The sequence below is a fragment of the Empidonax traillii genome, unplaced genomic scaffold (assembly GCF_003031625.1).
Source record: "Empidonax traillii isolate 1590-97213 ecotype Southwest subspecies unplaced genomic scaffold, ASM303162v1 scaffold186:size1492175, whole genome shotgun sequence".
Classification (NCBI taxonomy): Eukaryota; Metazoa; Chordata; class Aves; order Passeriformes; family Tyrannidae; genus Empidonax; species Empidonax traillii.
This window is the reverse complement of record NW_020955379.1, coordinates 955,094-982,785: the sequence shown is the minus strand read 5'-3', so window position 1 is coordinate 982,785 and position 27,692 is coordinate 955,094. Positions and strand designations below refer to the sequence as shown.

General features: G+C 40.5%; 1 protein-coding gene across 11 annotated transcripts in view; it reads right to left on the bottom strand.

Moving 5' to 3' along the window:
• The window catches only part of DLGAP1 (DLG associated protein 1), a 416,188-nt gene that overhangs the window by 6,093 nt on the left and 382,403 nt on the right, over positions 1 to 27,692 (bottom strand). For all 11 annotated transcript variants that reach the window (XM_027886315.1, XM_027886316.1, XM_027886311.1 and 8 more), the window contains 5 exons: positions 22,965 to 23,338; positions 19,562 to 19,653; positions 12,172 to 12,590; positions 2,830 to 2,921; positions 733 to 885 (listed from right to left, as the gene is read on the bottom strand). In XM_027886315.1, coding sequence (XP_027742116.1) covers positions 733 to 885; positions 2,830 to 2,921; positions 12,172 to 12,590; positions 19,562 to 19,653; positions 22,965 to 23,338 — 1,130 coding nt within the window. The remainder of the gene's footprint in view (positions 1 to 732; positions 886 to 2,829; positions 2,922 to 12,171; positions 12,591 to 19,561; positions 19,654 to 22,964; positions 23,339 to 27,692) is intronic.

Below are 27,692 nucleotides of genomic sequence, written 5' to 3'. Positions count from 1 at the left end.
GAGAATGTAAAGTGAAATGTGGCTCACACTTGGAGATGTGGTAGTTTTTCATGGTGACAGAAGATGACCACATTTAAAAAAAAAAAAAAAAAAAAAAAAAAAAAAAAAAAAAAAAAAGACCAAAGTTCCAGATGATTTTTATGCTACCTTGGGTAAACAACACTTCCAGCAAAGTGAACATGTTTGTGAAATCACCCATTTAAAAAAAGCCCAAAATAAATAAAAAACAAACAAATGGACAAAAAATGTAGTTCTTTCATGTAACATTTTGGAAGGCATATTTTTGATATTGCTGTGTTTGTAATCTGGCTACCAAAGTCAGCAATGGTTACAATGCTTCCCTAGTTTTTTCAGCAACACAACCTAGAACTCTTGCTGTATGCAATAATATGAACCGTAAATGTGATTTATTTAATTTTAAGAATCAATATATAAGGCAGTTCCTTCCAACGATTGATCGTCTAATATGATTAAATGTAAAGCTTAACAAAGTACCACATTCCCATTATCCGATTCACAAAGACAGATTTGGTTTAAAAATATGCCTGAAACATATTACAGATAATATCCCAGATGATTATTATGTAAACATTGTTATTACAATGAAATTAAGTTGATATGAGCTTCATTTCACATTTTTTAACGTCAGCGCTGTAACACAGAGGCCTATTTAATCTGTCCAGTATTTGTGCAGGGTTTTAAATGAAGCATACAAAATCTACAGTGTTCTACCTTCTTGTCATGAGGATCCATCTGTTTCCAATTATTGGCCTTTAACTGATGAAGTTCATCAAATTTCATACTAATATTTTCTATGGACAACTGCAGCATATCCCAAAACCCTGCTAAATCCTGGGAGGTCGGCCGTGGATGTGCATTAGGATTCTGTGCAACAGAAGAAAAAAACATGTTGGCTTTAGTACTTCTTAATGTAAAGCATTTGTGCAAACGGTTACGAATGTCACTAGCAAAGCACTTTCAGCAAATGCAAGCGAGTGGTAAGACACAGAGGGAGAAGCAGAGCAGAGTGCTACTTACTGTCAGGTTTATTTCAAGGAGTCTGGCTTGGTGTTGAGCTGCTGTGCCCCTGCAAGCAGCCTCTCACCAAAGGCAGCAGCTACCCTCCTCAGACTAGGGGTAAAGTCCATGTGTAAGGTCCCCTGTGGCAAGGTCTGCCTAGGGATGCTCCTGGGCACAACTGGTTATAATCCTAATCGACTGAAATTAATTGCCAGTCTCCTCTTCACCTTCACGAGGAAGGATTCCCTGACATGTTCACACTGGTAAAAAGACTGATACCTCTGCAAATGTGCATTTGCTGCATGTGCAAATAGTGATATACCGATGTGTGAACACTTTTTCCACCCTCTGAGATCCTAAGGTTTACAAAAATACACTATTTCAAGAAAAAACTGTCTCATACACCTCAGGCCAATTTTTTCTCCTCCCCCACCCCCTTTTTTTTTTTTTCTTTTTTTTCCTTTTTTTTCCTTTTTTTTTTTTTTTTTTTAAAGAATAATCTGTGCAGGATGAAAAGCTCAGAAGAAAACATGCAAAAACACGGTAAACCCATTTTTACAGGTAGATTTTTTGGAAGAGTAAAACTGGGACACAGGTGGGGAGCATAGCTTTGTGTCCCAAAGTATAGCGAACTCATCAGCCCAAGAGTATTGCTTAGAAGAGCGTATCTGGATGGATAGCATCTTCAGCACAGAGTGGGCCAGAGGCTGGTGACCCAGAAAAGTTCTGTCCTACCTTCTGTCTCTTCACTGCAAACCAGATCTGAATGCTTTTTCCATGCAGGGGACATACATGAAACCATCCCTGCTCTACTGACAAGGTTTGTATGAGGGAAGGCTTTCTACAGGATGTCTCTATAAGCTGGTTCCCAGCTGAAGCTCTTTAAATAAAATGAGACGTTGCATACACTCACTTCAAGTGCATTTTTCATAAATGCCGAGTACCTACACCAATCTGAGTCAGCAAGATTTCATTAGTGCTGTGGCCTCAGCAGATTACACTGATATATTGTTATTAATGAATAAATAAATAAACTAGTAATAGCACCCTGTATGATGTTTTACATGGCTCAAGTTTTACTCTGCCTTTCTTTCCTCACCAGATGCAATAACCCAAAAGAGTCAATTGCTTGCCCTATGAAATTTCTGTCTGTGCTTTTCACAGCCACACCAATAAAGGATTTTGATAGGATAATTATACCATTAAAGGAACAATTAATAAAAACAATAAAGTATATATTTTAGATTCGTCAGGAGACCTGAGATTACATTTGGATTCCTAGTTTTTCAGTGCTTGATGCTAGCAGGTTGCACTTTATTTACGACGAAGTGCAATCAGAATGCTTTTTCAATTTTTGTATTAAGAATTGGAAATCTTATTCAGACAGAGTCAATTTCTGTTGCATTTGCCCACTAAAGCAGATTTTAGTACTGGGCTTGTTTCCCATGAACATGTGGGAAAGCCCTATCCAGGAGATCTCTGATCCACCCTGAAAGACCTTAAGGTCTTTTCCCCCATCTGTGTGCCCTGGAACTCAGGGGTCAAGGGACAGATCCTTACTCCTCTGAAGTCAGTAGCAGAGCCACGGTGCTAGTTCACCCAAAGTTTTTTGACTGTCATTATTTTAAGGCTCTCAAGCTATTGTGAAACTCATGCTGACTCTGACAAGTTTGAGTTACTCCTGAATTCATATCAAGGCTTTTACTGGAAAAACTGTCACGTTAGTCAAAAAATCAGCCTAGTTTACATAGGATTATTCACAGGGTTAGTAGAAGGTACACAGCAATGTCTTGTAGAAGAATTACATACCAGGTTTTCTTCACAAAGTTCTCTGAACTGGTAAAATTTCTGGGCCATGAGAAGCTGGGCACTGCCAACTGCAGTTCGAATTTTCCCTAGAACTGAGAGAAAAAAAAAAGTAAGTCACCATCCGTTCTTTGCTATAGGCAACTAAAAGGATATAAAAAGAGAGGAGAAAGGTGCACAGGAGTCAGTTCTGGCTTTCAAAAAGCATGTTATCTTTCAGTCACAGATTAGACAGAAGCTGATAAATCTAAGGATGGATCTCCACTAGGCAAAAATATGTAAAAAATTGCTGCATCTTACTCTCAGTCCCCCAGTGAGACCAGTTGTATCCAGTTGTAATGATAGCATAAACGTGGCTTATCAAAAGCTTTTGCAGCCTGTATAGAAAGCTCACCAGAAAAGTCACCAGTCGTCATCACTGTGACTCAGGCTCAGGCTTTAAATATAAACCCAGCTCCCCACTCAAGGACATGCAGCTCTCAAATCCCATTTTCTTCTACACCTCTCTTAGCAATTCAGGCCTTACTGTCAGTTGTAGCCGAGTGTTGCTACTTTAGAGCCCCAGAAAGGGAATATTTTGTGCATGCCAGTTAATCTCACTTGGATTCTCAAGTATTTTCCATGAGCACAATCTGAGGCTGCTTCTGCCTTTGAATTAGGATGCCCAGGCATACTTCAGGGAGCAATCACACCCTGGCTTCTCCTCCTTGATGGTGGCTTGGAGGGAAGTGTCAAAGAGTCCTAGCCCAGCTCCTGCACTGTCTGTGGACTCCTTTGTACATACAGCTGGGTATTTACTGCCCCTTTAGACTCATCAGAGTGCTGTGAAGGGCTGAAGTGAACCAGAAGACAGCCCATAGTAAATGCCCCTGAACAAAACAGAGGCTCATACTGTTTTGGTTGCATTCAACCTCTCTGAAACATTGGAGATTTACTTCAAGGGGTAGTAACTGGGAATATACTACCCATATCTGAGGCATGGACTGGTGCATTCAGAGACTTTCCCTGGGGCTTTGCTGTGGTCTGGTCCACGGGGAGACTCTGTATGTGTGTGTGTGTGTGTGCGTGTGTGTGTGTGTGTGTGTGTGTGTACCTGTACCTATGTGTACATGTGTGCACCTCTGTGTGTGTATGTGAAGAAAGAAGCAAGAATGAAGAAACACAGCAGACAGACAGACAGACATGGCCTCAGCTGGCAGTAGGACAGTGAATCCAGAAGAGAGAGTGTGAATTTGGGGACTGCTGATGGAAAGAAAATTGAGGTTGTGAGCAAGAAAGCAGTTACTGGTTTGTTTGAGACTTTCAGTGCTCAGGAAAAGAAAAATAAAAATACGCTATATTCTCTGCCTTTAAATAAACAGGTTGGCATCATGGATTTGTCTGGCTCCATCACTAATTTTCCCTCTCAACTTCAGCAACTTATGATCCCCAGTTCTCTGGTTAACAAGTGATTTTAAATGAATTTAAATTAATTTTTAAAATGTTACCACTTCCTTTATGAGAAACATGAATGGCAGCCACTGTGTCACAATTTTCACTATTATTTCTACTTAGAAATATTTGTGTTGTCCCAGTCCTCAAATAAACACAGCAACTTTTCAATGAAAAATTTACAGCCTGGATATATGAAAGAGGTGAGGAAGGAATAGGAAAAACAAAGAGATGAAGTGGCCTGCTTAAGGTGAGTGTATTGTTAGCAGAGCCCAGAAGAGATACTAAGCTGCCATCTTCTGCACCATTCTTTGGGTATGTTCACTTTTTGAATAAAAGCTAACACAGCGTTAACAGAGCTCTACTGGGAAAATACTGATAAGTATTTTGACTTGCCACAATGAAAAATAAATAAATTCATATACACATAAATACATACAACTTTGCTATAACCCCTTCTAACAGGATTTTTAGGGTCTCATTAGTCCTGTGACTGGCTGCAGTGCTTGTGACCAGAATGCCACCATGCAGTGCTTGGTAAGAGAAAGGTCTTTCTAAGGGATTCACTTGCGCAGCCACATGCTAAGCAGACTGGCACAAAAACTCATGATAAACTGAAACCAGACACACAGTAATACGAAATCTCTGTTCTTCTCCTTCAAGGCAAATGGCTTTTCCTCAAGCAGCTTTAAAGCTCACTTTTAAGGCTGCTGAAGGAAAAGTGGGATGTGGAGTTCATTTATACTACAGGCATACAAAGGGGGGGGGGGAAGAAAAGGGGGAGTGAAGAGAGAGACTTTTCACATTTTTTTCAGAAACTATGGGAGAGAGCTCTGTGAACACACACAGAGCCCAGACTTTCATTTTGTTCCCAGAACTCAGCTCAGCACTGCCAGGAAATAGCCGTGAGCTGGAAGATTCACTAAGCAGAATATTTTCAGCATATTGCGCAGGGAGTTTTGCACACAACTCTCATTATTGTTAGCAAGGCTTGCGTGTCTAATTCTATGCGCACAGTGCTGAAAATGGACCCCTTGGTGTGTCTAGTCATTTATGCAACCCAATATGCAAACCATTCAACTGAAAGGACTTTTCAATAGTAGGAGGAGCTACTCCGGGAGCTTTCATGTGGTTCCCATTGTTATGAAAACTCTTCCCACTGAGTATATTTGGGAACAGCTGCCTCATCTGGAGCTCAGCCACTCTGATGCTTCCCAAGACCTAAGAAGGGGAGAAAAAACGGTCTCTTGACTTCTTGGGACAGATATTAAGAAGATGAGGTAGGCACTTTCTGGAAACCTACACCAACTGAGCTGGAAATAACATCCCAAGCATGAAGAAATGTAAATACAACTTGTTGGTGATGGATGGGAATGTGCCTCTTTCTTTCAGGGAAGAAGAGCTTAATATTCAGAGATCCCAGCAGAGGGAAAAGGAAGTCCTTGTCCTTGGCTGCCTAGCGACTGGCTATTTGCCTAAAAACCATCATCCCAGCTGACTGCGGGATGCATGCTGATGCTGTTCTCTATTGTTGCCACTTCTGCTGTAGCTGTGGCTGTATCTAGTCAAGTGTCACTGATTCCTCGCCCCTCAAAAGCAAGGGGTCTGTTAATGTGCAACCCGTCAACAACCAACTCTGTCACGGAACTTAGGGGGGAAAAGAAACCGAAAAACAAAGCATGCGAAAAGCTGAAAGGAATCGCTCCAGGAGGCACAAAGCCTTATCAATAGCCTAATTTTTGTTTCCAAACCCAAGTTGCTTTCAGTGTTTCAAGGCAAAATGCTTACTCAGTCAAAATCTCCAGTGCCAAAGAGAAAGGCCAAGGTGTAGTGAAAAACCAAAAAGTAAAAAATAGACTGATACTTTCTTAGGAGAAAAGCCTGCAAGGTTTGAAGTAAAATACTAAGAAAATACATGGAATTACAAAGATAATACTCAAAACACATCAGAAAAGAACCAGAGAAATCTTTAACAGCTAGGGAGAAGGGGTATTGGAGGGAAAAACATAAACATTCAAATTGATGTGTTCAGCTAATAAGATACAAACAAAATGTATAAAACCAAGCCACAAAAAAATCCCTACCCATCAAGATGCAATCATAATGGATTTAAACACCTATATAATGTTATTCATGTCTGCTTTCTATTCCATACAGGGCTATACAGCACACTCAGCACTGTCGGATCTGAATGCCTTCCAGTAATGCATTAAGCAACATTATTAACATCCATCATATGCTTTGCTGTCACCTGTTCCCCAGAGAGAGAAGTGTGTGTACTGCAGTGTTTTGGTTTTATAGTTTGAATTTTTCCCTTCTTTTTTTTTCCTCCCTCCTTGCTTTGACTTCTCTTCCTTGTAAATCTAGTTCTCTCATGCGACAGTTTTTTAAGAAACAGGTAATTATGTCTATTCAGGAAGAACTGCTTCGGTATAGCTATTTTGATGGAATTCAGCTATTGTGGAGTGCCTTCTCACTTTTACTGTTCTTAACTAGACATTGCAAAATGCTTTTCTAGGATAGACACATGCCAGTGAATTTCCTTGTGTCTCTAATCCTCCAACATGTTCTTTTAAAACATTCTTAAAAATAGACTTGGAGTATATGCTGTTCAAGCAGTAAGTTGTTGCTTAGTAGTTGCTGCTTAGTAGTTGTTGCATAGGACCTGCTCTGAAATTGTAGAGTTCTATGTATCTCCCCCCTCCATGTCTTCGTCGGAAAAGAAATAAAACAACCAAAAAAAGAATTGTGAAACAAGCAAAAAAATGGTGTTATTGTCATCTGCTCTACCTTGGAAGATGACAGTGTGTGTAACAAGACCCACATGAAGTCATGTGAAAAGTTGTCAGAAGCCAGGGGAGTTTTGAGAAGGGGCAGCATTTTTTGGCCTTAAAACACCAACTGATGTATTTGCATTTTGACTTTGACAGGTCCCAGGTTCTAACAAGTTACAAAGGAGGCATTTTAGGACTGTGACTATGAAATGCCCTTAATGTGAAAACACCTGGTTGATAGGCAGGGCCCAGGCTAGGGAACAGAATACCAGAGACTTGCTCATTGCCCCCAGGAGCAAGTGGCAGGAACAATAGCTGAAATTACAGGGATATAGCCTGACATTTGCGTTTCAGATGTTGGCTGGGCACTATGCATATGAAGCAATTCTGCCATAGAGCTGTCACAATCCATTTCCAAGCCGGGATGGACCAGCATTTTAGCCTATTCATGTTGACAGACCTACATTTAAATAAAGCCAAGCATGACAAAAGCCAGGAAATTCAAAGTTAAAGCTAATGCTCAGGTCTTAAGCTCAGCTGTTAAGGACAAAACAGCCAAATGGAACAAACTAGGGAAGGAGCAGTTCTTGCTTTGTCATATATACTTATAGGAGTGATCTCATTGAAATTAATAGGGCTGTCTGGATGAGCAAATGCTGTTCATTTGGCTTAAAGCAGTTTCCATGTGTTCTCTGACTTCCTTGGCTTTTATTAGCACACAATGGTTTGTTTTTCCCCCCCTAACTAGATCGTTTCCTTGCTTGTGGATTTTTCTTTTTGCCTTGCGGGCCTCTGGGCACTGGTAGGGCTTTCCTTGCTGGCTTTCCTTGGAGAAAGCCTGCGTATGGAGAAGTCCCTTCAGCAGAGAAAAGAAAACCAAAACATGAAAAGGATGAGTTGGGCATATGGCCAAAGGCATGTAGCCAGGGAGATTTCAGCAGGACTCAGCCACATGTCAGGCTGGTGACCGTCACTCTGCACAACTACCCCAGCCGACTGCAGGATAAGGCTGCCTTGCTCCTGAAGGTCAGGAACCAAGATTGCTTGGGGAAGCTCTGCAGAGGAATGGCAAGTGGTTTACTTGCTCATGGCTGAGAGTGAACTCACAGACTCCTTTTCTTTTGTCATGCACAACTATTACAAAAAACATATGTTTTCCTTAACTTTTTTTCTCTTGTGTCTAGCCTTTACTCCTTAAGAATTCCTTTGAAACAATCAAAACAAACCAAAACAGCAGATAGTGTGTAAGCACTGCATAAATTGCCAGAACTGGCTGAATTTGCAGGGGCTCTGATCCTAAGCAGAGAGGTTCCTGCAGATTTGAGGTCAACCTTTGTTCGCAAACTAGCCCAGAGGACTATCATGAGCACAAGAGAGTTATAATGGCATGTCTTGTCAGAGCCTTGGTTTTCTCTTTTGGTTCTTGCTTGATTGGCCTGGTTTGTCTCACCACTAAACCCACATTACACCTGACTTGTGGTGAATCAGGCCCACTGTTTACTTCCGATGATAATCTTACAGATTGTAGCCACAGTACAACCCCACGTGGAAGAGAAACTTCTGAAGGGGGGGGGGGGGGTTTGGGGGTGGCAAAATGAAACCCTCTGGTTCTTCCAAGAAGGTCAATGCCTCATGTGAAATTCAAACAACAGCAAAAAAAATCCATCCAAAGCCAGGCTGAGGCTGTAGGAGTATGTTCTTGTGCCCAACACTGCTGGAAAAAGAAGCAGTTAGAGCTGTGTAGGGAGCCAGGCCTGTTGCTGCTAATTTTGTGTATAAATGGTTACAACAGGGGCCTGAGCCAAAAGTCACCAACAACAGTGGTGAGGCTCTGACTATTTCAAATTTTGCAGAGGAGAGGTAGGAGGAGCAAGCAGATGGTTTAGGAGAAAACAAAAAAAAGGTCAACAGTTGATTTCACTTAAGGCCTGATCCAAAGTGCCAATCAACTCTCACAAGGTGTTTAGCCTCAGATGTGTAACATTTTTTTTTTTTTATGAGAGCTCTAGAATTTGTAGCCAACTTCCCTGTAGCAGCAAAATAAACTGAAACCATATCAAGTATCCTAGTTTAAACTGTGAGTAGTATTCATCTGCCTGTCACACATGCCAAGGCTTTATCAGAAAATTATTTCAGATAAAACCAGAATATACTATACAATAAATAATTCATGGTGGAAGGGAAGCCACATTTCGCTCTATATTGGCATTTCATCGTGCAGCCACTGAACCACAGCTTGTTTTTATACAGAGCAGCAGACTCCATTTCCCAGCTAGAAACATTCAATCCCATCTGGTAGATTCATTCCCAGCTAGATAATACCCAACGTATCTATGTAACATACAAGCTACTGTCAAACAGCAGCGAGCCGTCTCCCCTAGACAGCTGTTTCGCACAAGGGCCGCATTGTCTGAAGGAAGCATGGATCGGTTTACGTGGAGCGCTGGGGGGATGAGCCCTCTGTCAGCTGCCATGGCATCGGGAAAACCTCGCTCATCACACGTTCTCGTTATTTTGTTATCTGGCCAAACACATGCTGGGGATGTCAGGATGAAAACAAAGGATGCATTCCCTGCTCTGGTTATATTTCATTAGGGAAAGCAAAGCAAACACACCTCTTCTCCTCCTTTCCTCCCTCTCTTTAAAGTTTATAGATGTATGAAAAAGACTTATTTCAGGGCAGGGTTTGTAACAACCAGGCTTTTGTTTCTGGCACTGCTGAGCGGGTAGAGTGGCCCTGGCCATATGTTTTTCCTTGGCATCAGGTAGAGCAGGGAGTGCTGAGCTGCAGCAGAGAGCCCCACGCAGCCTCTGGGGGAGGCAACTGCCACGTGCCGGAGCAGCCGACAGCGTCCCACCCAAATAAGTGCTTCTACAGTGACTATAAAACCCAGGTGACCCTTCATCTCCTTTCATTTCCAGCGATCACAAGAAGTGCCAGTCAGAGAAATGAAGAGGAGGAGTAATCTGCAGGACACATGCCATGTGCCCTGTAAGGGAGCATTGGGAATAGCCAGCCCAAACACTCTATCTTCCCCATAACTGGCTCCTCCCACTGACTGCTCAAAGAAGAGCCCTATCATATGTCAAAGGCACCAAGACATTGAGAGAAAATTTTGTACACAGATATACGTGTTCTGCATGTATCAGCCTAATAAAATTCATCCCATGTTTCCTTCCCCAAGATTAATAACTACTTTGGTGCACAAAAAAAAAAAAAAAAAAAATTATAGGTTTTCCCAGTATTATCAGTTCATAGAATCATAGAATGACAGAATAGTTTGGGTCAGAGAGGACCTTCAAAGATCGTCTAGTTCCAACCCCACTGCCATAAGCAGGGACATCTTCCACTAGACCAGATTGCTCAAAGCCCCATCCAACGTGGCCTTGAACACTTCTAGGGATGGGGCATCCACAGGTTCTCTGGGCAACCTGTTCCAATGCCTCACCACCCTTATCATAGAATATGTTTTCCTTATGTCCAACCTAAGTTGTCGTGGCAAAAAGAAAGCAATTGGGCTTTGTGTCTTTGACTTAAATATATTGTGTATTTCCTACTTGTTGTGTGTTCACTCTTCTTTTTCAATCTAGAATCTCGTAATTCATGAGGTTTATTTCTTGCATAGTAGTAACAGAAACCCTTTTATTCTGATGCATGTTCAAAGAGATTTTTGAATGTATTGAAGATGTAAATTAAAAATGAGATTCAAATATTCTAAAACTTGGGCAACCTGAATTTGCTTTGAAGGTCAAACCATCTATATTTTTCCTTCAAAAGAAATTGTTAGCCTATTATATAGCAGACATTTTGTAGAAATATAAAACCTTCACATATCTTAATGTTAAGGTTATCTCATACTTGCCATTAAAAGTCAATTTCTAGTTGCTTACAGTAGCGACTATCTAGATCAAACCTTTTCATTCATTGGGTTGAATGGAAAGTTCCAGCAGAAGTAGCTTATGCATTTCTAAGAATGTAATTTTTTTTTTTTTTTGCCCGTGTTAATTCCTTTCCTTTCATGAATCAAAAGCTTCACATCTCAAAAGAATTCAAACATCTCTCTTCTTAAGAGAAAAGTTTAGAAATTTTGAAGAAGCACTCCTGGAGCTGAAATAGTAGTCCTTGCTTTGGTAGGAGCTAATCTGTGGGTCATAAAAGTGTTATGTGTATATCCAGAAAAATATGCTTAGATGTGCCTAAATTATACAAAAACTGAATTCTCTAAGTGCAGCTGCTCCTAAGTGGTTTCTAGAAGCTCCTTGCTGGAATTTGAAAAAGCTTCATTTACAAAGAGCATGCTCGTTAGCTCACAGGTTTACCTATGTCCAAAATTTGACAGCTAGCAATACTACTGCTCCTTGTAATGGAAGTAAATGGAAAAAACTTCATTTTTATTGGGAGAAAAAAAAAAGCTGGACAGCGAAGCACATGTTCAGACCTTCTGCCCTAACTGGAGTGAATGAATAAAATGTGAGCTACTCAACCCTTCTTAGTAATGAAGGCTTATTAGACATTTCCATTACCTTACAGGTGGAATAATATTTCTGGCAGCAGCGACAACTGACATGTAGTTTGCATGTGCGTGTTTTTTAACACACATAAGAGCTTGTTTTACTGGGATGATCAAAGTCAAATGAGAACTGCAAGGTAGACAAAAGGAGGCTGGAGAGTAGAAGAGATAGAACAACTTGGAAGCATAACTGAAATCTCTCTCAGTTGGGAAAAGCATCGAAATACTCTGATGCCAATCACCATCTGAAAAGGCAACTAAAATTTGAATTTAATGAAAAGGAACTACAATCTGTTAAATTACATTCTAAGGTTATGAGAAGTGATTTCAAATGGAAGATTTAAGAAACAGTAGTACTTCAAGATCCCTAACCACGCTCTCCTAATTATCCGTTGAACTATGCAATCCCAAAAGCTAATACCACTGGAGTTTCAGAAGTGCCGAGCATTTGCATTCCCTGTCAGCTTTAATAAGGATTATTGCATACATACATACAGTCCTTTTGAGAATCACAACCATAGTTTCATTAGCTAAATGAGAAAGGGCACAATACAGAATTCACTGGAGTGAATTTGACCTATATTAAATACTTTTTTGCAGTTGCAATATTATTCTATGCAGTTACTTACTGTCCTCGGGTAAGTTGTTTTCACGTTCTTCTCTCTCCATCTGTTGGCACCAACCCTCCATACGATCTCTCTCTGCCTGAAGTAGCTTCAGAAACCAGTGGCCATCGCGTGGGCACACTGACCTTTGAACAGCTTCCAGAGGATCTTCAGTAATAGAGTCAATCCAGGGGTCAGGAGGAGGTAAAATTGATGGATCAAAATCTGTCTCAAAGTCATCATCCACTGCACATGCATGGTAATGGTTTCCTGACCCTTGTATGCTAACGGTAGAGGTGCTTGCGTCTCGGGAAAATTGTCTTGATATTTGTCCAGAACATGTATTGTCCTCTTGAGGGTCGATTATTTCAAAGTTCTCATGGAAATCCAGGTCTGCTTGCACGGCTGTTGTTACACTGTTAGATCGTGTAAACCTGCGAAAGCTTTGGAGAGCACAAACAGAGCATGTTTAGAAAGCTTTTTCTGGGTAGCTCGGTGCAGAAGGAATTATTAAGATTCTGCCACTCTTCCTAAGACTGGCAGTCACAACTCGCAATGCTACACTCAGGTGTTTTTTTTTTTTTTCTTGAAATGATCAGCATAAACCTTTTTTTCTCATTGCAAGCAAACAAAGAAGCATCTCTCTTTTTCCACGCTAGCTCACTGTTTACTGAGGCAAGCACCTCTAATTGTTGTGTAGTTTAACAAAGGTAGAGACTAGCCCAAGAGACAGCTAACACTGTCAATAGCTCAGGATTTTAGGTTACTGATTAGTGAAAAGTTAAAAGGGCCCAATTTTCAGAAGTGGTTTATCTTCCAATTTTTAAAACTCACACTCCTTTGAAGTTGTACATCCAAACTCACAAGTCACATTTAAAAATCATACATGGTAAGATAGTAATAGCAATGAGTCTATTATCTAAGTAATATTATACATTCCATTTATTAAAAAAAGGTGTTTTTAACTCAGATGAGTATTTATTGCTTCTTCATAATTATGTATCTGCCATCTCTCACAGTTTTAGTGTCCGTTGCCAGTGTTGAGGCATTTTGTTTTTTACATACACTTTCAAAATGGTCTTCTCTATTCACCAAAGCTAGCAAGCTGCCTCTGTCTATGTTACCCTCATTGTGGCAGCTGCCACCCTGTAGGCAGTTTTCTTTCACATTGCATAGTTTCCCTGTGCTGTAGCTTCTGAAGGCAGAGAACAAATCCTGAGTGTAAAGTCAAAAACAGGGGAGAGAGGAGGTTTGGGGATTTGGGTTTTGGAAGGGTTTTCTTTATATAAACAGCATTCCAAATTCTGCAGTCCAAGGCATTTGAGGTGAAGAGGCTGACAGAGGAGGAACAGAGGGAAGTGTGAAGAGTGAGAGATACTTAATGCTCTTGCAGGTGGTGGTAGTGAAAGCAGTAAATTGTGGTGGGAATTAGTGCAAAACAATTGAGGCAGACACTTGTGTTACCCCATGATGGAAAAGAAGGTAGAACCATAAAGTAGTTAACATAGATGTTTCTTATATTAGTAATATTTAGGCTTCAGAATTGACACACTTTTGAACTGAATAAGGGCAGATTCCTACTGCTTCTTTTTACTCACTCAGGGTGCCTGTGCACTTGTGCAGCTAATTTGTTCACAATCTCACATCTGCACTTGAAACTAGTGTTAGAACCCATTTCCCTGTGATGTTCTGGCTATTTTGCCCTTGCCAGTTTAATTTTAATTTGAGGTCAAACAGCAGTGAAAATGCTGAAGAAATGGTGGAGGTGGAGATGGGGCACCATTTTGCTCCCTTTCATTTATATTCCACCTTCCACTGAGGAGCAATAGCTAATTAGACAAGTACAACTGACAGAAAAATTTCATTGAGTATATTTAGTCTACATTTGAGGAGGGAGGAGATGGAAAGATACTGAGGGAGAATTTAATGTCCTATATACCTGGTGCATCCAGATAGCTCAGAAGGAGTGCAGCAGACTTCATGGAGGACCGTAATAGGTCCTGCTGATATAGGAAATTAGTAGCTGTTGATCTGAGGCTTTGACAGGAGGAAAGCAAAGCAAAACAGGAGTTGAGAAGGGTTTATATGGCTGAAGAAGACTATGAGAGACCTGTGAAATCCTGACTAGGTGATGTTTCACTATTTCTCAGAGTGCAATAACTGTGAGGAGGAATGCAGCCAGTTGCAAGGCTTAGAGGTCTAAAGATCTACATCTAGTGAAAGGAAGTACTTCTTCACACAATGTGTAATTAAATTGCCACAGAATCCTGGGAAAACCAAAGGTAAAAATAGGTTCAAAGAGAATCTGATCAAATTCACAGGAGATAGATCCAGGAAGAGTCATTACACAGATGTCATATCTGGTGTAGGAAGTTCCTGAACAGCAGAATACTAATTTGGGAATGCCTACTGGGAGAAGTAGCATTTACTACACACCCTTTGTACTTTACACACACTCCTTTATACTTTTCCTAAGTATCTGCTACTGGCCCCTGTCAGAGAAAAGCTTTTTTCTATATACTACTATTAGTGGCTAGAAAGACACTAGCTTTAGGCTGACATTGCAGTAAAAATCTATTGGTCCAATCTATGCTATTTTTTTTTTAGAAATTGCTTTGATTTGGCCACCAACCTGACAAATCCCTTATCTGCACTGAATTGCGTGCATGCAAACACACATACAAACACAAAGACATGTGCCCACACAGGTACATGCTCACACAGGATTTCTTTTTAGTCATTTAGTCAGGGTTCACCGAGACCCAAGTGTACTGTTCCACACCTTCTACAGCACTGGAGAGAAAATCAAATGCCTTAATCCAGGCTCGCTCTTCTCCATTCCCCTATCTCCACATCACAGCCACCTTCTGCTTTACCCAGAGTCCTAGACTCTGATAGCCTTCTGTTTCAGATGACCATTTGTATTTTCAGTAAACACCCTGAATTTTCAGTGTACACCAAAACCCAAATGTGAAAACATCAAGGTGTACTTGACAGGAGGATGTACTGCTGGAGGCACTACATTTCAAGTCTTTCAGGGGTATATTCTGACTGGGTTCAATATTAGCTATTACCACCAAAACCGGACTCTGCTTAACACACGAAGTAGAATCACCTACTTTTTTTGCCTTTATTTTATCTATATAATAGTATGCTACAGGCTTGCTTGACGGATTCTTGGCACTAGAGTACGTAACCTGTCTTCAAAAGAGAAACAATTTGGCAATAGAATATAGTATCAGTTCAAAATTAAAAAAAAAAAAAAAAAAGTCCAAGGAAATGTATGTTGAATAAAATGAAAATGCAGGAAGGCACCCACTGTCTGCCTAGCTCCAGCTCATCTATATAAAATGCCTAATATTTGGTAATTTTAGCCTCTGACACAGCTTCCTCACTCATTTTCAGGTTGTTTCACTCTTACAAAATACTCTTTGTGTCCCATATGAGCCTTTTTTAATTTGCCCTCAGTTAAAGCTCCCTACTATGGGAATGCTGCTGAAGCTAATGCCTAAGTTTTCATTAATTCTCTATATAAAACATTTACAAGCCTCGCAAAAAAAAAAAAAAAAAAAAAAAAGGTTGTCATAAGTTGCTGGTAATTGTTAAAAACAAGGTTTGCTTCTTCCTCTGCTTTCAGGTTTGGCCCTTTTGTACTCGGTTGTGCCTTACAGGCACAAGATGTAATAATTACAGCTTCAGAGAACTGCAGTAGATATCTGGCCTAAGGTGCAGAAAGCCATGAAACCTCAAGACTGGATAAACCAGTATGGGGAACAACAGAATGTTGTGTTTTGAACAACAACAACACGGTCACTTGTTAGCATTCAAGTCTCAGCTTCTAAGTCTTCTTTTGCTTTCTTTTGCAAAACATGTTTACAATTCAACTTAGAGAATTTATTTCAGTCCTAAAAAGAGAGATGAAATCCAGAACTCCAGAAAAGATCCAAGTTTCAAAACAAGTGATGCATGGTGAATCTCAGAGGCACTTACATTAAATTGTCTGCCTTACTTTACCCATTGGCTGTACTCTTTTCAGCTGTGGGCTTCCCTGCTAAGGTTGCAGCTGCTGTCAGCAGAACAAAACAAACTGCAGAAGGAATTAGCAGGTATGTTACCATGTCTTCTAATGGCAGGAACAATATTCCTGCTCCAACCTCAATCCCTAGATCAGTGTTCTTACTTCAGAAACTACCATTGTTTTATTATTCAAAAATACTTGTGATGGAAAATCAAGTACAATTACCAGATGGTGGTACATCTAGAGCCATGAGCAAGGCAATTTTGGGGGTGAGAATGAATGGGAGGAGATGTTGGGGTAGATAAGGTAAAATGCAAGAGAGACTAAAAGTGATTACAGAACTATGGGACTGAGAGCCCCTTGTTTAAGAAGGATGCATCCTGGCAGAATATATTACTTCTCTTTCTCTGGATCAGTAGAACTGGTTGACTTCTAACAATGCAATTGTTAGAAGTGATTGACTTCTAACAATGCGATTATCTTCTGTAAGTGAGAAATTGAAGGTGGTCCTTTGAGGTCAAGAAGAAATCACAGGTAGAGAGAAAGGACAAACAGAAATGGACGAAATGGAAGTGCCCTGAGATTCCACTGATTAGCTTCATTAGATATACATTTCAAAATTGCCCTCAAAGGGGTGGGTCATGTAAGGAAAGGGGAGGAATATTTTGGTTAGGGTTTTGTCAGCATCATGGTGAAGATCAGGTGAGAGATAAGACAGTAACAGCAGGAAGATCATGAGGTGAAAAGAACTGCATATCCATTTTTTTCAGGAGAAGAGAAGGACTTGACAGGGGTACTCCATAAATGCTAGAAATTACAGAGCTGCAGTTAGGGAATGGGCATGAAAAAGATTATTGAGACCAGGCAGCAGAAAGAACTGATGATAAGATGAATAGCAGTGATTGATCCAGTTGTAATATGGTCAGGTAGCAGTAGGCACGTTTATCCTTTGAGCAGTACAAGAAGGGTAGGCAGACTGAGGCATTTGTCTTGGCAGGAAGCCCAGGTTACAGAGAGTGAAGGGCCAATGAAAGGTCTGAGTCGAGATGGAATACTGAAGAGAAAGAGCTGTCCTCTGAAGATGCTCTGTTTTTGTATTACTTAGATCAAGAAATGGAGGTAAAACCTTTTTCTTACTTGGTCCAAGCAGAGAAGCAGGAATATTTAAAAGGACATGAGGAGGTAAGACTCCTTAGTGTAAGAATGACACTAAGGACACTGTAAGAGCTGTATGAGGTGAGGAAAAGGGGGAGGACAGAGCAGGAAGCAAAGAAGAGGACTGAAAGTGTGGTAAGCTTTTGGTGCATTAGGCAAAGAGCTTTCTTATTTTGTAACAGTGCACTTAATAGACTGGCAAGGAAACCTGATCAATTTACTGTATTTATCTCTTCTGCTGTGTCATTCTTCTAATTTTATACTTATTTAATATTTCTGAAGCCTAGAGTATTTTTAAAAACATTAATTTCTCAAAGATGCTACTCAAAATGGCTTTTTTAGGCTTTGCAGATGTTTTAGTGCCGGGGCAGTGAAGAAGGCACTGTATTTACTATTTTATTCCTGCAACAGATAATCAATATATTGTGCTCTGCTGTGTTTGGGAAAAAAAAGAATATAAGTGCCGAACTGTGATGATAAGCCCTTTGTGTCTTGAGTGCACTTATTTTCTAAGGATTAGGGGCTGTCCTTTATCAGCCGGTTCATTTCTGAAAGTCCATGATAGATTGCTTCTTGCCTGTCTGCTCCAAACAGCAGCAAACTCAACTTTATCAGCAAGGAAACCCCCAAACACAGCTGTCAGAAAGTAATGCAGAAATATTGCTTTTTCAGGGCAAACTCTCACAGGCAAATCTTACGTTCTTCTCTGGAGCAATAAAAACTGCAGTAGAAAGAGGACTTTGGAAGTAAGGTATTTACAAACAGCCATTTCTTTCTTTCTTTCTTTGTGGGGAAGGGGAGGGTTGGGCTTTTGGGGCTGTTATTTCCTTTGTGCTCAGGCTGAAGTGAAATGGTCCTTCAGCATAGTGTGCTCATTTATCTATTGCTGGAAGAGCTGCGGGTAAAAATGGGGCTAAGGTCTAACATAAAGAAGTGTCTGCCTGCAAGAGATGTTTTAGCAGGTTAATGAGGAACTTGGTAACAGCGTAGCAGGGTCATTGCAAAATCACATTTCTTTTTGCTGAAATCACTTTAGCCTTTTAAACCCACAAGAAAATACTCTGATGCTTGACAGGGAGATACGGTTGAATTGAAAACGGTGTAGATAATGTCTTATTTTTGAGAATTTTTAGCAGATGTAGGAAAAAAACAGTGTAAGAAAGGACATCTCCACTTGCTCCTGCAGTGTCGAGCCAGAGGAGAGGGAGGGCCCGAATTTTGTCAGCTCACATTTGCTCCACCCAGATTTTCTCTGAAGAGATTGCAAGCGTGACTCTTTCCTCATTGACCACCGAGGCTTTTCCTACAACACGTCATGGTACAGAGAGTTATCAAGAAAATGGCTCCAGGATTGAAAAGTTAACTCCATGCCCACGCGGCTTGCAAAAAGCAAGCAAAGACTTGGGTGGGTGCTTGGAGCCACAGCAACAGTGGGCAGCCTGCACAGCAACATTGCACATTCAGAGGCAAGAGGAGAGTCTGGCTTTTCTTCAGCCCCTGAGTCCAGTTTTTGGCAGGAATTAAAATCTGCAGCTGTGGTCAAGCACTCAAAAACTTTATGTGCCTGGAAAGTGCTATGTCCAGTTATGCTGCCCTGCAATGCAACTGCAATTGGTCATCAGAAAGCTCTTTGGGATTTTGTGACAGCTGTTCTGGTGGTGTTTTTTTTTTTTTTTTTCTGTTAAAGATTTTTTTTTTTAGAGCATGTTTATTTACTGATTCATGGCACACTGGAGAGAGAACTGAGTTTTGCAGGCTTGCTTTGCAATCTCAACATTTTTTTTGCAAGGGAGCAATTGTAATGCAGAGATGTCTGGGAGAGATACCTGAGTAAAAGCAATCAGTTTGTCTCTGCCACTGCACTGCTACACGTGGCTAGTATTATTCTGCTGAAAAACAAGGTAAACTTTTCCGCATAATTTCCATGCTGCTGCAGCCACCCCAAGATTAATACTCCAGTTGGATCACTGTCCAGTGTTAAGATAGATTTGCTGAGGAAAAAGAGCTTATTACAAGTGTATGTGGCACTTCTCTTCCAGTTCTCTCACCGGTCCTGAAAAATCCCCTCTGAGAAATAAGAGCTACAACATTTATACAACTCAGCTTTTCTGCTGGGTGATCTAACAATTCATCCAGGAAGCAGGCTTATGTAGTCATGTGGTCCTAGAGGAACTAGGGCTCTTAAAAATTAGTTGTGACATAATTATTTACTTTAGAAAAACAGTATTAACTTTTACTCACCACTTCTCCTCCTCTACTTGAACTCCTATGGACTGGAACTTACTGGTTGCTTTATTTTCACCTGGTATGGTGGATTCTTCAGCACCATCAACCTCAAAAAAACCAGAACACAGCAACTAATTGTAAGGTATTTTAGCAGAGATATCAGCCAGCTACTTGCAGTTTTATGGAGTACAACTACAAAGTGTCTGCACATAGAGCTTGTATCATGAGTTCTTTCATCTAGTCAGATAGTTTGTCTGTGGTGTCCTCATTTCTGATGTTATTAGTGAATGTTCATAATTCTTGTTAGTAATTTCTGGTAAGACAATATTCAGCCTGCAATACGCTGATGGAGTTTATTCAGTATTTTATGGAGGCTAGGTGCTCACATTTGCCAGAGCACATCTCTGAGCAGCTGTAACTCCAGTTACTGTGCTCCACCGTTTGTTTGATTTTACCTTCTAGTCTGTATGTGCAGGCATATGTGAACTCATGTCAAAATTATGTATTTATTTTGTTGAAAAGTTAGTGCCTTGAATCAGAGCAGAGCTCTTTTCTCCCCTTTTCCCTCACCTCATACAACTGTAATTCTCACGCAAAGGAGATATCCTGTACAGATAAGATTTAAAGAAAGTAGATATGAGTCTTAGATGCATTTTCTTTACTCCTTCATCATGCAAATAGGTGTCCCCAGGAGCACAGGCAGGCACTTTATACCACATCTCCATCTCCATAAGGAGATTTATACCAATGGTATAAAGTTAAAATTTATGCACAGATCTGTCTTTGAGCAAAATCACAATTTTTTGGGTCCAATCAGTGTAGTTAATTCCCAATGCTACATATAACACTGTTAGTTATAAAGGAAAAAATCTCCATCAGATAGAATTTTTGGGCCACAGCAGTGTCCTGAAGTGACCTGTGGATCCACATGGACCACAGGTGTACAAAATCTCCAGCTGTAGTTAGTGGCTGTTACATCACTAAGTAAGCTCCTTCTTGAGAGCCACTTGAACATCCTATGCAGGAAAAGTGCTCAGTGAGGAGGAGTTACAGAAGCTGTTCTCTGAAGTGAGGTACTTCCCTGATATGAGGCTTCTGGGGAGATAACTACACCTTAAACCCCATAACTGACAGAGTGAAGCAACTTTGATGGAAGGATTTTTCTTTGTTAGCTGTGCTTGTTTGCTAAACAGATTTACAGCAAAGGCTTGCGATGTCCTATGAGTGACTGAGGGCTGCAGAGGACACGCGTGGAGGTTCATCGTAAGCGCACATTAGGTTTATTTGTTAGAAGAGGAAACAAGCTGAGAATATGCCTCTGGTTAAGGCAGCTTGACCTGCTCTACAGACATGGGTCAAAATATAATTACAGTGTGTACTTGGTCTGAGTTCAGACTAAGCCTGAACTAGGCTCCCTTTAGTCAGTGGAGAGAAACTGACTCTATACTGCCAGTCAGAGGACTGACAGAGTACTTACCTACTTTAGGGCAGTTATTTGTAAGAGAAGTTATTTCTGGCATCAATGGCTATCTTATGGTATTTCTACTCCCACACTACCCCTTCACCTGTACCAGCATGATTGCTTGTGCAGTGGTGCTGCAAAATGGATCAGACAGCAGACTAGTGAAGTAGTTTTCTTTTATTTGTGAAGCCTGTCTGACTCTAAAAATTTCATCGATGGTCTCAACTGTGAGGGTGGCACTGTACACAGGCAGGAATCCTGAAAGGCTGTACCACTGCTGAAGGTTTTGTAACCTTCATGTAACCCCAGCTTTAGGGATCTCCACTGGTTTGTACACAAAACCTGGCAGACCTTCATATACCATCCCCAGAGAGCTTTCATAAGTATTTCATACGATTATATTGGTCATCCGTAAACTTAAAAGTTTGAGAGGGAGATTTTTGAAGGCTGGAACACGTTTTGGAGCTCTGTTTTCCTCAGATCTTAGGAAACTGAGGCCTCTATACCTTTCAGAAGCAGCATGTGTTATTTGCAACACTACCTTAAGAGACAGCAGGGAGATGGTCTCTCAAGAACTATGATTCACATTTCCGTTGTTCCTTTTGGCTTCTGCAAACATGGAAATTATTTCCTTGTACCCATTATTTTTCAGGGTGTTTCTCTGCTAAGGAGTCTTTGTTTCTTTGCTTGGTGAAATAAGGGATTACAATAGTAAAATGGCACCTTTGTCTTGGCTGGGAATGGGAATAAGTAATAGAAGAGCTTTCCTCTATCACTGTTCCACCCGGAGCTTGCTCCTGTGTGTTTTAACACTGAACATCAGCCCGTCTTTCAAATATATCCAAAACAAACAGCTGTGAAGTAGAAAAGGTTTATAACAAAGGCAGTGAAATGAACCCACAGGCAATAGTAATTATTCCTCTTCCAAGAAGAAATAAGAAAAAAGTCATAGCTTCTCCAGGAGCTGCCCCTGGAATGGCATACTTCAACATAGTGCCTCTCATCTATCTCATCAGGCTGATTCAGAGATTTCACGGCAAATTCTTAGGCTTTCCTAATCAGATAAGCCTGTCCAGGCACATAGTGCTGTGCTTACAACCACTTTCTTCAAGAAAAAACCCATCATGGCTTCTTGTGAAGACTGATAAACTGTGGACTGCTATTCTATTTGCTTGGGATTAATCTCTCATAAAAATCTGTGTTGATTCTCAGTTGATTTTAAGTTCAAGCACTTTGTTGCAAAAACTAATCCTGCAAGCAGATAGTCGTGAGTCCTATGAACATTTTTTTTTTTTTTTTGGAGGGGGGAAGGGGGACGTTTGGGAAAGATTAATTAAGAAAGCAGATTACATTGGTCTAGTTTATTTGCTCTTCTCCTTTCTGTAAACAGGAGTGAACTTTGGTGGGGTTAGTTTTCTTGTTTCATTGCACTAGAGGTAAGAAAATGTATTCTTTAACAAGGGCAAATGAGAAGGAACTTATCTTCTGCTCTTGAGGCTGAGATAGGAACAATGCTGCCTCATTCAAGTGGCTACCAGTCATTATGAAATGCATGAATAAGCAGCGACAATTAATTCAGTGAGGCTGGACGAAAATATTTTTTGGGTGATAGTGTAATGTAAATCATTGTTTTACACATTCCCTTTCAATGATTTAATTCGTGCCTTTCTGACCCCTGCTGTGTTATGATTCATAGATTAGTGCTCATGTGTATAATTTAACAGAGCTGAATAACAAGCAGCAAGGAGACTTAAACAAATCCTTGCATCTGATGTTTTTATGATAAATTAGGAAAACATCATTAGTACCACGCAGAATGATTATGCTGATGCAATTTCTACATAGGTACCTGTCAGAACAAGAAGAAAAATATATGAAACATTGTATAATGAGCAGTAAAACAGATGTAGAACTCTGAAACAATGGCAGGCGTATTATCCATGTCATGTACTGTACCTGTATTCCAATAGATAAGCATCTGTTTTTCTTGAAGTGATCCTTCTTCCTATCTTCTACTGCAACAGTGGCAATGGTTGTGGTGGTGGTGACGGTGGCAGTGTTGTTCCCTACATGTTGACTTGCAGGGCCGTGGATCTGTGCATTGGCAGCTTCAATAGCAGCTGTCAGAGCCTTCATACTGTCCAAGCTTTCTGTGGAGTTGCTAAGTCCAGACTGACTGATGATATCTCCCCTCTGCCCATGCCCATCCATATATGCATCTTGGGCAGACTCTGTGCTGCTCTGGGCTGTGATGGAAATAAATGGTTTGGTGGTAGTTCTTGGTGGGACTGGAGGCGGTGTCTTCTTATAGGTGGTAATGCAGGATGACACTAGAAAAAACATATGACAGTTCTTGATTTATTGATGCTGCAAATATGATATCAATGCAACAGTAAGCATGGACAGAGCAGAGGTGAGGAGGAGTTTGAGAGCCAAAAAGCCCCCAGAATTTCCAATCTAAGTGCCATGGAAATGCCTTGCCTATCAGTGTCTTCTATTCCTCCTAACATGAGTGCCAGTAGAGAAAATAGAGAAAGAAAGTGCCTATTTGCCAAGTTCCTCTTTAGTCTTCTTAGGATTATTTTCCTCAGTATATTTACTCCTAACTGTTATAAGTCCCATGGGAACAAGTCCTCCCACCAAAATGTTTGTTCTGCTCATGGCTCCCAAACAAGATTCACAAGGATAAGTCTCCAACCGCTTATCCTAGCTAAACTGTTGTACTTCAAGCAATTTCACTGCAATTATTTTCTGTGTCTCCACCCTGTCCTACTATACTTACCAAGCTTTTGCAGAATTTTAAACTACATTTTTCTGATCAGAGAGAGATTCCCAAATCATCCTATCAAAGTTTGTTAACACTCACCATGCTTGGACTTGTGTATTTCTTTCTACAAAATGTCTCACTTGTTGCACAAACTTCTCAAATACTTTGAAATGCTTTGTAAGCTGCTGAGGACATATTTAAAAGAATATTTTGCCATGCTTAATTTCTTATCATAAAAATAATATCAGTTCCAGAAAAAAAAAATTGCTTGTTTTTATATGTAGGGAATTAGTGAAATGAAGTCAACAGTTAAAACCTGTCAGTCATTGGGCCTACTTAAAGGACAGTATAAGCATAAATGTTTGCAATAAAAAAGGCCTTAATAAAACTTTGTGAGAACTCTTCATATTTCGAAGGCCATGCTTTCTTTATAACTGCTGTTATATGGATTTAGAAGCTTAGCTTGAAGTTCCCAGGTTAAAAATTATTGTTCTGTGTACACAGAATTACATGCAGAAAGCACTACATAGAGATAAAAACATCTTCCTTTAAGGGTTAGTTGGCAGCTCTGCATTACTGAAGTCCTGGAATGCTTTCAAGTGAGGAAAGAAAGCCCATTAAGAACAAAAAAACAACCATGATATGCTCTATTTTTTAAGAAAATAAATGCAGGCATGAACCTGTGCAAAGTTCAGACACAAACATGTTAACATAAATTCTTATTAACAGTAATCATATGGCTAGAAATGATTCATCAGATCATTTTAATTGGCAGACGTCTATGCCACCCACATAAAAGGTAACTCTACTACAGCTGTTCTGTTCTCTGTTTGCACTGCATTTGCTTTTCGAGCCAGAAGCCATTATGGCATTAGACTAGCTCAGATCCATATGCCTCATATCTCCCCATAGCTGTAGGAATAGTTATAGTGTAAAAGGTGTTTCCAGGGCATGAAATCACATGAGATTTTTTTAAAGGACTCAAGAATAAGTTTCTGATAACGTGTCTGAACCCATGTTAAACATGTTGAATGTTAATGGAAAAAGAGTGTTTCAGGTAGTGAGGGTTTTGAAACTATGATTCACTTCTGAAGAATCAAACAGAAACCACTGCATCCCTGAGAGAAGAGATGGCTAAAAATGGACGTGTTAAATTTTAACCCTGGGGAATTGAATAGTTAACAGGGGTTAAAGGTGTTTTATAAAGTTCTTATGACAAGACCAGCATCTGGAACTAACAGAAAGCATGGTGGCAGTTTTGCAAAAGAGATTATGAATGTTGTGCCATTCTTCACTGTTTTTGATGCTGCCAAAAAGTATTTGCTGTGACTGTACATTCAGGTAAATCATCTGCATTTGCTGCAGCACAAGCATGTACTCCAGGACTCATAGAGAATTGTGGAGGCTGCTGCTTGGGTCATGATATCCCAGTAACACCCCAGGTGGTTCATGGTCTGCAGAATGTTCTCTGAGTGGTGGAAATACAAACTGAAATTCAGCACTGAGGAATTCAAAGCACGTGTATGTGAATATATCCAGGTAACTCTTTGGGAAGCTGGTGTGAAACTTGCCTAATAGAGGTTTGTGCACAATGCTACTTTGCAATTTAGCAAAGTATAAATTGCACCATTTAAAATATGCTAGGCAAGGTCACTGGGGAACTTCTGGGGACATGCCAGCACCCTCAAGACATCCCAGCAAGCAGCAAGGCACATGAGTATAATTTTTCCTACATAGCAGAGAGGGAAATGATAATGAAACACACAGGGCTCTTAGGTAGGAGAGAGAGCATCAAAACCATCAAGACTGGTCCCCACGTCACTGGGCATCCCGCACTAGAAAGGAAGCCAAAAGAAACTGTCTGTTGACAGCTACCATGCTCTCTGGACAGAGCAGTACAAATACAGAGTCACCTGATTAAGATGTCTTTCACTCTGTTAGTAAATGTACTCAATAAGGAGTCTAATCCACACTGTAATGAAAGATGTTTGCACTCATCTAATTAAATCTGAAGTTATTCTTAAGAGGGGGAGAGAATTGACAAGTCATACGATTAAATTGTAAAGAGAAATAGCAAAACGTTCTCTCAGCAAGTCAAAACAAATCCTCAGTTTCCTGGAGTCACGCAGCACACACTGTACAGCTCCAGAGAAGCAGAGTATGCAAGTCATAAAAGAACCCCAGGCACTTCATTACTGGAAATGATGTAAGCTCCTGCCGCTCCTCTGCAGAAACGACAACAAAACAACGCTGGGGCCGCCGCCGCTGTTGGAGGCAGCTGCACTCTGAATGTCAGAGCTGGCTGAGGCCTCTGAACGGTTGAAGCATAACAACGAAATGGATTTGGTGCATCACTTTTTCTCCGTGTGCTTTCAAGTGCCTGGCAACTTGTGACACAGCCACCTGAAGGATCTGCGGCTGTTCAAGTGGCTATGGTATTTTAAATGCTAAGCTGCTTGAAAAATGAAACGAGTACTCCCCCAGAAAATTGACAAAACCCTGGCATTCTCCTTGTCCGACCAAGAGAGCCTAAGCATTCAGTCGGTGCAGGAAGAGCACATCATGTGGCATTCTGTCCCTGCGGGCAAAGGGGGGAGATTCATCTATCCAGATTTCCTGCAGCAGAGACAGATTCCAAGGGCGAATACTACAGGTTCACAGGACACATGAAAAAGTAGGAGAAATCCTCATGTCACACACAGAGAACTTTCAAAGGGTTTTGCACATGAAAGTTAGTTTAATTCACATAAGGAAGTGAATTTAAAGGGCTGTATAAATTCCCCGATAAATATGTTCTTGGACATAGATCAAGGAGTGAAGTTCTGCACGGAAACTGATCTGACTGGAGAGTCGAGTCAAAGTAGTCTCTTACTGCTTTAAAATTGTTTAGACATGCAGTTACTCAGAAATACCTTTTTCTGGATATTAAAAGTGTATATGAACGCTCATTTTGACACAATATAGACTAGCTATTCTCATTATTTTCCAGACAGCACATGCTGCCAGAGCAGGTACACATTCCTCTCCTAGGGCATATGCGAGGTTTAATCCAGAAACTAGTTAAGTCATGCAAAAGAATCCTCAGACTCCCAAAGCACCTTGAATCAGGCCCACTGTTTCCAGCTGCATCAATCCACCAAGTTATGCTTTCCATTTCCTTTTGATCTTTATCCTATTCCTGTGGACTGCCTTCGGGTTACAGTTTAATCCCAAATACCTAGTGAAAAAAACACGTTCTCCAGATAAAAAAAAAAAAAAAAAAAAAAAAGAAAAAGAGAAGAGCCACAGTGTTTCTTCTCCTAGCCAGTATTTCCAAACAACTAGCTCATAGGACAGGAATTTGGAACAGGGAGTGTCAACCACCCAGTTCAGAAGGAAGTCTAATGATAAAAAAAAATAATCCCAGATTGCATAATAATAAAGGCTTGAATTTGAATGTTTCATTGTAAGGGCACTTCAGTTGTTTAAACATGCTCACTAGGGGAGATGAGCCCTTGGGAACAAACGTCAGCATGCAAACACAGATTTTTAACTCAGTGAATGGGCGCTCAGGAGAACACCAAGGCAGATTAATATTTGTGAAACGATCAAGTACTTTGAACAATTTAAGTGAAGATTTAAGAAGCAGTATCTTTCTAATTTGGCAGTCTCATATAAACTTGGTTAAAATATACAAGAATAAATGAAAGTGCAAATTTAAATTTAAGTAACATAATAGTGTTTCTTTTGAGAAAAAAGAGGACCAACAAAGAACACAACTTTCTCAGCACAAGGAAGATGTGGACCTGTTGGAATGGATCCAGAGGAGGTCCATGAAGACAGGCTGAGAAGAGAAAGCTCCAGGATGGCCTCATTGAGGCTTCCAGCATCTTAAGGGGCCTTATAAAAAGAAGGGAGAGGGACTTTTTATACAGGCA